General features: G+C 39.9%; 1 protein-coding gene across 1 annotated transcript; it reads right to left on the bottom strand.

Moving 5' to 3' along the window:
* On the bottom strand, window positions 711-11112 carry LOC109715892 (protein MAIN-LIKE 1-like). The gene is made up of 5 exons (XM_020241119.1): window positions 11060-11112; window positions 1903-2009; window positions 1175-1816; window positions 1000-1085; window positions 711-929 (listed from the first exon to the last, which is right to left on the bottom strand). The coding sequence occupies exons 2-5, from the start codon at window positions 1987-1989 to the stop codon at window positions 734-736; spliced, it is 1011 nt and encodes a 336-aa protein (XP_020096708.1). The 5' UTR covers window positions 1990-2009; window positions 11060-11112; the 3' UTR covers window positions 711-733.

The following is an 11471-nucleotide window of genomic DNA, read 5'->3' as shown; positions in this document are numbered from 1 at the left end:
TTATACACTGTTCTTTTGTTAAGGATGATGGTATTGATGCTAAGAGGGATTTGACATGGGTTTCTTGATTATTAAGCCATGTTTGTTATGAAACCTAGAAAAGCTATATATATATATATAGTATATTGGCTTTGGCAGTTGGAAGTTGAAACTAGTTAATAAGCAGTTGGAACTTGAAATTAGTTGGAAGTTGAAACTATGTAATCATAAATAGTTGAAACTAGTTGGAAGTTGAAACTAGTTGAAACTAGTTGGCAGTTGGCAGTTGGAAGTTGAAACTAGTTAATATACAGTTCGAAGTTGAAACTAGTTGGAAGTTGAAACTATGTTATCATAAATAGTTGAAACTAGTTGGAAGTTGAAACTAGTAAAGTGTATTCACTAAGCTCGATAATGCACTTTTGCAGGATTGAGACCTTAACTTGAAATTGCTCGCGTACAAACCTAATTGAGGGTAAAGCGAACACGTTGGTGAAGTCGGTTCGGCAATCCGTCGAGCCTACGCGAAGATATGGCCAAAAGGACGTTTTCGGCTTCAAAATGGAATGATAATCGAATTTCGATTTCTTTATTACTCAAGTACTTGAATTAGTTGCATACACGTCAAATCACTTAATCATGAAACCATATTTTGTTGACTTGATGCAGTTTTTGAACTAGCTCCATATCACGTCAAAACCATATCTTCCTACAGTTTTTGGATTAGTTGCCTCTTTGTTTGTTCCTTAAACTACTATACTGACCTCCTAGAATTCAAACTAAAACAAAATTTCAATCCAAAAAAGAAGTAGATTAGCATTGAATACAAAATTCGACAGATTGAGTAACTTTTATTTACCTGAGACTCTAACTGCTTATCCAGCTGATCACGATAAAACTCAATGTCAGTAGTCCTGACATTGTCCCGAAAAGCCAGCCTGGTATTCCACCTGATTCATTTATATCATATTAGTTATGAATAAATAGTATATAGAAAACTTAAAATGAAAAAATACTTACCGACACCCTAGTGGCATGTCGACAAGCTCAGGCTGCGCTCCTACTAACTCAGGGCGGCCAATGTGCAGGTGGTCCCATGCCCAGATCTATACAAATAAAACATTCTTGTTAGAAATGGAAACAAAAACCATGACTTAAATAGAAGTATTGTAAGGGTCCGTGTCGCAAATTGTACCTGAACTAATGTCCCAAAACAACAACACTCGACCTTCCCCCTGATGCAAGCATTTCCTAGGGCGCGATAAAGATGAGCTAGCGCGGCTGCACCCCATGCCAACTCACCACAAAGGTCAAAATCCTCTAGATGTGGCAACCATTTCAAATGCACCCTATTCCCGCTTGGATTTGGAAATAAACTACATTCTATCTCAAATAGAATATATACTCTCGCTGTAGCTCGAACAATAGCGGGAGGTGCATCTAAGGGGATATCATGGAAATGCTGATATAACCAGTCGATCTTGATCTCACTACCCCTAATATCCTGCAGAACCACCGCGAGAAGTAATCCGTAGAGCTCTGCCCACTGATAGGATCCCCCTCCAGTCACAACCCCACCATCGACGCAGAGTCCCGTAATAACTGCGACGTCCATCAATGTAATACTCATCTCTCCGTGTCGCAAATGGAAACTCTGCGTCTTCCGCCGCCACATCTCGACTAATGCTCCCAATAACGACTGATCGAGCTGTAGGCGGCGCAATCGTGAAACGTAATAAAATCCTGCTCGTCGCAGTAAGTCCAACATCGCAGGATGCTCGCACTGCCATATGTTCTTTTTACGGCCATGCTCCGTAAATTGAACAGGAAAATAACCCTGCATGATTGTGAATATCAGCTCAAAATTAGTACATAAATTAAAGAACATCTACGTAAATTAGAAATGTTTAAAAAAAAATTCACCTCCTCTCTGATCAAAGTAGATCTATGCCGTGGCTGCTCAGTCAGCACGGATGTATCAATAGGTCCCGGCTCGTCATGATCGTCCATTTGCAATTGGCAAAATAAATCTGAGTTAGAAACAACATGATGTAATATTAGTGCGTAAGCATAAAATATTAAAGACGTTAAGTGTCATTTTCATATAGAAAAATCTATCGACAACGTCTCTCGGTCCTTCTTTACTGATTTTCAGGACAAGTGCTTTTATAATGTCCAAGCTGTTTACAGATACTACACTTGCCCCTCCTATTCCCAGCGGCTTCGTCCATAATATTACGGATACGCGTAGATCTGGGTCGTCCCTTTTTCCTTCTCCCGCGCGGTAGAAGTATAGGGGATTCATATAACGCGATCCAATAACGACGATCAAGAACCGGGTGGAACTGCGGTTCATAAGCCTTACAATAGGATATGACAGTATACCAAGGAGAACATAAGCCATAATAATCTATGTTCATGTGTGAAGAACTACAACATGACAAAATATGTGAACAAAGAATTCCTGTGAGTTGCAAACACAAACATGAACATGTAGAACTGCTTCTATTGATAATCACTTGGTATCGATCATCACCGCCAGTAAGTATTTCGAATTCGTGAAATCCAAATCGTCGAACTGTATATGCTCAGGCAATTCTCATCCGGCTATTGATGGTGTTTTCAACGGTCGATACAAATTGCGTAGACATTGCAGCGCCCTCCGCCCGATGTTTTAGAAAAAATTCAACCACTCGATGAAACGTTGCCATCACAAAAGCTGTAATTGGTAAGGCGCGAACTCCCCTCAACACCCCATTTAAACTTCCCGATCGGTTAGTTGTCATAATACCAAATCGTCGACCACCATAAAAAACTTTAGCCCAGTATGTCCTATCGTTATGAAGATTGTCAACCCAAAGCCAAGCTTCTTCATCCATAGCCTTCAATTCTTCCTTTAATGCGTAATATTGTCGTTCTTCTGAAGCATTCCTAATTCGATAAAATATTTTAAATAAGTGTTTTGCTTTGAAATGAATATTCATATTGGCCTTCATATGTCGCAAACACCATCGATGAGCATGATCTTCAGTTGGTGGGAATACAAGTGCAACGAGGTTCGCTAGGCCTTTAAAACGATCTGAAATTAGTATAATAACTCGAGATCTTGTTATATACCTTCTTAGGCAACTTAAAAACCACTCCCAATTCGAGCCATTCTCCCCCTCACAAATTGCAAAAGCTAGCGGAAATAAACCACCATTGGCATCGACACTTGTGGCAATTAATGCGTGGCATTCATATTTTCCATACAAATGGGTAGCATCGATACTAAATAATGGCCGGCAATACTCCCAACCATGAATCGACGATCCAAAAGCCCAAAAGGCTCATGAAAACATTCTCGTATTGCTCGCCATACTAATATAATCAATCTTTGTAATAGTTCTTGGATTTGTTGATTCCAACATAGAGAAGTATCGAGGAAGGTCGCTGTATGATTGCTCTCAACTACCGTATATAATTTGTAATGCTTTATTATGTGCCCGCCAAGCCTTGCTATATGATATGCTAACGTGTAACTCGCTCTGAACTCGAGCTTGAATTTTCATAGATCTCATTGTAAGCCTTGCCTTCAGTATAGGTAGTATAAATTGACATATGAAAGATGATGTACAGTTTCGATGTCTTGTATTCAGAATTGGAACCAAACAAGTGTGCGGACCTTTATAAGTCTTTACTTTAAAAAATGAACTACCTTTCGGCTGAGCGGCATGTAATCTTCATGGGCAAGAATCGACCACACATTTCACAGTATATCTAGTTGTATTTGACTTAACAACTTTAAGTTGCACATTATGTGCAATGTGCCAAGTATCCAAAGCGTTCACTAGAGATGATTTATCAGAAAAAGTCCGATTAGCCCATGCTTCATCACTTGGAGGACCCTGATCAATATTTTGTTCATTATATGCATCAACAACGCTTTGATTAATTATTTCATTACCCAGACGAAACCGTTGTCGTTGATCTTCACATTCCTCGAATTCCACCCGATCCGGTACATCTTCGTTGTTGACATTTGAGTTATCAATCCATTCAACACTTTCATCTCGAATGGCGCATGCGAGTGAATTTAAGCCACCGTCATGATTAGGATCCAAAGAACAGGGAACAGAATTCCTGGTCATCACTAGAATCAGCATCAATTCGCCCTTGATCCTCTTCATCAGTTTCACTAACAAACTCCTCATCATTTCGAATTACATCCTCATTATCAGTTGTAGTCACGTCCCGATTGGTCCATTCACGATGAGTAGATGATGGACCTTCATTTTGATAAGGAAGGATAGTATTTCTTACTTCCCAAGCCGGCCATTCATGAACACAAGATGATGGACCTTCATTTTGATAAGAAGGGATAGTATTTCTTACTTCCCAAGTCGGCCATTCATTAACACTAAATAGTCCTGGACTTGCATCTAGATAAAGAGGGATAGTATTTCTTACTTCTCAAGCCGGTCATTCATGAACACTAGATGATGGAACTTCATTTTGATAAGGAGGGATAGTGGTTCTGACTTCCCAATCCGTCCATTCATGAACATAAGATGATGGACCTTCACTTTGATAAGGAGGGACAGTAGACCTGTAGAGATATATAAGATTAACTATTCACATTGGTTTTTCATGTAACTAAATCATACAATCACCTACCACTCATTTTGATCAACCAACGGAGACGGATCCATCATAGCAGATGGCAATGCTGCACTAACTGGCAGAGATGGGACTCCAAACTTTCTGTAACACTTACAAGACAAAGTTATTAATTTCGCGCACCTAAACTAATTGAGAAATCACGAAAAAGATTTATAAAGATCATTACTTTATACCTTAATGTGCGAACTCGTTCGCGATTGACGTAATTCCTTTGAACATTGCGACTACGACGCATTTCCGTTCGATAAACGGTATTTGGACGGTCGTGTGTCATCGACACATCTTTCTCCACAAATAATTTTATACATCCATGGAACGGAAAAATACTCATCACGCCAGATAGTGTATTGTCATTTGATACGTTAACTAATTCCCATTCGCCTCCCATTGGACATTTCACCGTGATGCGTAGACGGTCTTCCACTCGATCATAATTAGTAACATTGTATATTTCCATCTCTAAATCCCGAAATGAGATATTGCGTCGGACCGCAACCAATTCTTTACGGCCGCCAATATATCGTGGTACATTATTGTTCTCGACAAAATTTCCATCCCAATGGATATAGAAAGGAACACAATCGCCAGACATAGAGTTCTAAAGTAATATAATAAAATGTACAAAAATATTAAACTCAAGACATACCACATTTCTAACATACAACAAAAGAGAAGGTAAGAGATACTATTACCATTGTACAAGCACGGTCGGCGCGACTACTTTGCCAATTAAGAGCTAAGGATTGACCCGTGACAAAGACACCGAGAACAATCAGTGAGAGGACTCTGTGAGGGGGGTTTGCACAGTGAGAGGCCTCACAAAGGGTTCTCACTGTGAGAAGCCTCTGTGAGACTCACAGAGGCTTCTCACAGAGAGAAGCCACTGTGAGGGGGGGGAGTGGGGCACAGTGAGAATGAGAGGAAGAGAGAGCGGTTAGAGTGAGAAGCCGGGTGGGGGGGTGCTCTCGGACGGGTGAGGGCGGCGCCGGCATCGCCGGCGGTGGCGGGATGGGCCACACAGAGAGAGAGAGAGAGAGAGAGAGAGAGGTGGGAGGATGGGGGGGTGTTTCTAGGGCTAGAGAGAGAATGAGGGTGGGGAGCTACCTCGGGCAACAAAGGGCGGCGGCGGCGAAGGGCGGCGGTGGCGTCAGCCAGAGTGAAAGAGCAAGAGGAAGAGAGCCAGAGAGAGAGAGAGAGAGAGAGAGAGAGAGAGAGAGAGATCGAGAGAGAGAGTTGAGGGGAAGAGGAAGACAGCTCGGGGGGTGTATTAAAAAAGAACACGGTGAATGGTTCACCGTGTCCAGACACGGTGAACCATTCACCTTGTCCAATACAAATACCCCAGACTTAGTTGGAGTATGGGAGCTACCTCAGGCAACAAAGGGCAGTGGCGGCGTCGGCGTCGGCGTCGGCGTCGGCCAGAGAGAGAGAGCAAGAGAAAGAGAGCAAGAAAGAGAGAGAGAGAGAGAGATCGAGAGAGAGAGTTGGGGGGAAGAGGAAGACAGCTCGGGGGGTGTGTTCAAAAAGAACACGGTGAATGGTTCACCGTGTCTGGACACGGTGAACCATTCACCGTGTCCAATACAAATACCCCAGACTTAGTTGGGGTATTAATATAGGACACGATGAATGGTTCACCGTGTCTAAATGCGATAAACAGTTTACCGCGTATTGGACACGGTGAACCATTCACCGTGTCCTTTGTATTATAGACATCCAGACTTGAGCGTGTATGATACATTGGACACGGTGAACCAAGGTTTAAAGTGCCGTGGCACGGGGGCATGCCGTTACGTCCTTGGCACGGTACGGCATGGGCACGCTTGCGTGCCGACACGTAGCACGTTTGCGTGCCGATAGATACGCACGACCTCCTACTGGCACGCTTTGGCACGGATTTATTTAAGTTTTTTTGATTCAATAAGCTTTTATAATGTTATTTTGAAAGATTTGGACAAATTATTATTAATTTTTGCTATGTATAACTTATTATACTCATCAATTAACATGCATGTAAGCATTTTGTATATAAAGTACAACTATACCTGATGTAGAATAGAAATTAAAATTCTTTTGTTTTTATTTTTTTTTATTTGAAAAATACAACTATACTTGCTGTAACATTTGAAAATTCTTTTGTTTTAAATTTTTTTAGAATTTAAAAAATTATAACAGATAAAATGATAAAAAATTTTATTTTTTTCTAAAAACGTTTCAAAATCTATATATTGATTCGATTAGGAAGTATATAATAACTAGAACAACCACTACAACAGAATTAGGTTATAGGGACACATGTTTGGGACACTTTTGAATAAGTGTTCCATTTATGCTAAAACTTAAAAAACATCTACTAATGCCTGAATATAAAGCCCAATACAACCAAAAATAAAAGATTACTCTACTCAACGCACCACACCCAGTCCATTTGATCCGATTACAAACAGAAAAGAAAAAAAAAAAGAAAAATCAATTACCATCTTTTCTTCTCTCTTCACTCAATCCACTGAAATTCTAGACGAAGAGCCTTTCCTGTCGTTCTCCTCCGCCACCGCAGCCAACGAGATAGAGTTTCGGCGGTTGCTAAATGCTTAAATAAGTATTGGTAAATTAGCAGCACTTTTTTAGGTTATAGCGACACTCTTTAACTGTCACTATATACCTAGCGACCCCACATATAGCAACACTTTTTAAAAGTGTCGGTAATTTTAGCTAGCAGCACTTTTTTGACATGTACCTACATTTAAAAGTGTCGCTATAGACCGTTTTTGTTGTAGTGAACAAGAATAGTACCGCAATTACATCCATTTTTTTTATTCTTTTAAAAAATATCTGATCAAAATTTGTTTAGGAGATCGATTTTTGTTCCCCTAATTCATCGAAAACTTCGCGGTGCGATAAATTTTAACAAAATAATTTGCGAAGAAAAAATGGATGTCTGTCGTGGAAGCGGAGGGCTCGGGCCGACAGGCCCGAGCCCGTAGCCCACTACTGACATCCGACGGGGGTGCGGGGGGCTTCGCCCCCGCGGTATGGATCTGATTTGTCAACTAAAAATTTGCTTTTATATTGATAAATAAGAAGTTAAATTATAAATTTTTAATTTAACAAAAGAAAAAAGAAAAAGTCAAAAGAAAAACCCAAAAGACAAAAAAAAAAGGCATCAGCCAAAAAGAAAAAAAAAGTTGACAAAAAAACAACACAATGTCAAAAAAATAAAAGAAAAGTGAAAAAAAGGCAATATAGATGGCCGGGCGAAGGCTCTGTATCCCAAAGAACAAAAAAAAAAAGAGAAAAAACCAAAAAAAAAGGCAAAAAACCAAAAAAACAAATAAATAAAAAATAGGGCGGCACGCGGCACAGTGCCGCGGCACATGGCCTCGTGCCGCTTTGTCTCGAGCGGCACGCGGCTTGTGCCGCGGCACCCGGGGGGGTCCGAGACCCCCCCTATACCATTGCCCTTTCTTGGGGGCACGGTACGGCACACCTAGTGCCGTACGGCACGGGGCGGCACCTTCATCCTTGTGGTGAACCATTCACCGTGTTTGAACACGGTGAATGGTTCACCGTGTTCAACTTAAACACTTGGCCCCAGCCCCGCCCGCGTGGCGCTGACGTGGCGCTTGCGTGGCAGGGCCAGGGCCATTTTTGCAAATAAATTTTGGACAGGGCTATTTTAAAAAAAAAAATTTGTGAGGGGGCTATTTGCAAAAAAAGCCCTATAATAAATGGTTCAATTAGATGGTACTTGAATAATGGATTTGGACCAATGTGGTTTTGGTTTTCGCTTACTCGTGTACTCGGAGTTTTCTGTACTTGCGGCATTTGGTTTTTCGTACCTCGTTGTTCGGTTTTCTACCCCTTATGGTAGTTGTTTTTAAAATGCATCGTTTCCGTGTGAGAAACAGTTTTCAAAATGGATTTTGAGATTTTCAATTGAAGTTTACCTAGTATTTGAAAATAAAGCTTCCGAGTTGGGAGAGCTTTCAACTAATAGGTTGTTATGGAATTGTTCTTCAAATATATAAGGATGTGAATGAATATCTATGAATAGTTATGAAAGTGGATTGTAATTGTGATCCTGTGTCTTGTTGTATAAGATGGTACGCCTTGCAAATATAAGGGAAACTCTATCCATGTGGACAGAGGATCTTTGTATTTGTGGCGAGTCTGTGTGTCACATGGCCAGGCAGTTTTCAAAAAAAAAAAAAAAAAAGGCACGATTTTCCGCAACTCTGATTCTAAAGTTGTAGTTATTATACACAAGCTTCTTAAACCGCGCCTCGGCATTGACATTCAATGAACTGCTACACCTTGCTGATTGCTTGTGAGATCTCGACGTTCCATATACTTTGCTCTACATTGAGTAAGTTTACTTCCCAAAGTGCAAAAAAAGCCACTAAGTAATCAAGATGCCACCAGTTCAGGTGTCCATGGATCATAGGGGACGATGTATGCCATTTCGCACCATTATCATAAAAATTTAAAGACTGTTTCGATGCATTGAGTCCGTTTCAACTTGGCTACACAGGGCAAGCATTAACAGCCAGAACACATAATGCCCTACAAAAGCATGGCATTTAAATCTTGTATGAAAAAAAAAATCATTGATAACTAAGCTCTCATATGACCAGAAGACCAAAACTTGACAACCATAGTTACAAGCAAGGTTTAAAGTGCCGTGTGCACGGGGTGCGTGCAGTTACAGCCCTGGCACGGTACGGCACGGGCACGCTTGCGTGCCGACAGATACGCACGACCTCCTACTGGCACGCTTTGGCACGGATTTTTTTCAGATTTTTTATTCCAATAAACTCTTATAATATTATTTTGAAAGATTTAATAATAATTATTTATATTTGTATATATACCTTATTATATCATCAATTACCACTGCATGTAAGCTTTTTGTAAGTGAAATACAATTATACCTGATGTAGATAAAAATTAAAATACAATAATAAAATTCCAAGTATAATAATTATTTAAATATACATCTTTACATAGAAATGACTGCTTAATTCCACATAGATTGTCGCCTTAATGTCATTATGGCATACTGTCAGTTGCAGATACAAGATTTATATGACAATGTTGATATAAGTTTGCTGGTATTGTGAGAAAGTCATATATTCCCGATATAGGTCATTGTATGTGGAGAATAATATGCATATGCAACTGGATCGTGGATTAATGGAAACAGTCATCTGCGGCATATAAACTGAAGCATCATAAGGATTATGGATTGTATGGAAAAGAAGAACCATAATGTGGATATGCATGAGTGGATGTAGATTCGCCGTATGAGCTTTCACTATGTCCAGGGATGGATTGGGATTCACTCTGAGTGCCATAAATTGATGAATCATAATCAAATATCTCTCCATATAGACCATGTCGATATGAGGGATGCGATTGATGCCCACAGCAAAAATAGATCCAAAGAGAAAAAAAAAAAAGCAAAAGCAAAAGCAAAAAAAAAAACAAAAGCCAAAAAAAAATAAAAAAAAAAGGTGGCACGGGGGCGGCACTGTGCCGCGGCACATGCACCCGTGCCGCTTTGTCTCGAGCGGCACGGGGCATGTGCCGAGGCACATGGGTGGGGTCCGAGACCCCCCCTGTGCCGTGCCTCCTTCTTAGGGGCACGGCACGGCACGCCCCGTGCCGCACGGCACGGGGCGGCACTGTGTTCCTTGGTTACAACACTCTCTACTTTTGAGATAAAAAGAAGATCTCAATGAATTATTTTAACATGCTCATCTAAAAAAAAGATCTCTTATTAAAGAATTACTTTAACATGCTAATCAGCAATTTAAACAACATAAAATAAAACCATAAAAAACAAAAACTAAAAAATGCTAGAATTAAAAGAGAGTAAATTAATGCTAAATGGTAGAATGCAACACCGTGATGAAAAAATAGATAAACATGTTCGCCGAACTTTCTCAAAATGATAAATGACCAATTCTACAAACTGGATGTTATTAGGATATTGATATTTGTAACTGCATTCTAGTAATATGTAGCTCAAGCTTGTTTTATTTCAAGTCTTATAAGCAACTCATTAACAAACTTACAAAGGCATGTAGCTTTAGATCGAAACTAGCTAATGTGCCAATCTCCAGAGACAATTAGTCTTCTCAGATTAGTATTTGCCATCAAGAATACTGGTTTTTCATACAAGCGCAGTGCGTGAGAGACAATTATAATACACTACCATTTGCAATGTTCTTGTGAAATCTATTAAAGCCTGTTTGAACTGTAAGGACCTCCCTGATTAGCGGAAATAATGGAGTTGAGCAATATCACAAAATTACTAGTTCATCTAAAATATTCACCGAACAGGAAACTATATTGTTTCGCAACTTTTCAAAGGTTATAGCAAGCGAAAAGAATAGAAAATCTTCCTATCTTTTACCTGAATTGTCGCCCCTCCTCTTCCATGCTGCGTATGTTGCGCTTTAAGTACCTAACACAGAAAAATTTTCTTACAACATAAGCAGCATTAAATGCGGAACAAGGCTTAATGGGCACCTCGCTAATTATAAATAATATACCATATGGACAAACACTTACACCAATGCTTATGTATTGATACTTATACTACGTCCTTTCATTGATATGGTTCACGCCCGCATTGATGATTGCAGTAAGCAATTCACAACCAAAATCCTTGAGGAACATCAAAAACGAAGGAGATAAGAGCAAACTTTCATTGTATACATTTCCAAGTCTCACCTAAACATTCCAAGATGAAGTCACAATGTCAAATACACTATGTAACATATGTTTAAATACACAAAGTTTCACACTGATCATTTATAACAAAG

Source organism: Ananas comosus, linkage group 9 (genome assembly GCF_001540865.1).
Source record: "Ananas comosus cultivar F153 linkage group 9, ASM154086v1, whole genome shotgun sequence".
Classification (NCBI taxonomy): domain Eukaryota; kingdom Viridiplantae; phylum Streptophyta; class Magnoliopsida; order Poales; family Bromeliaceae; genus Ananas; species Ananas comosus.
Note: the sequence above shows the minus strand (reverse complement) of the source record. Positions and strands in the feature narration are given on the sequence as shown.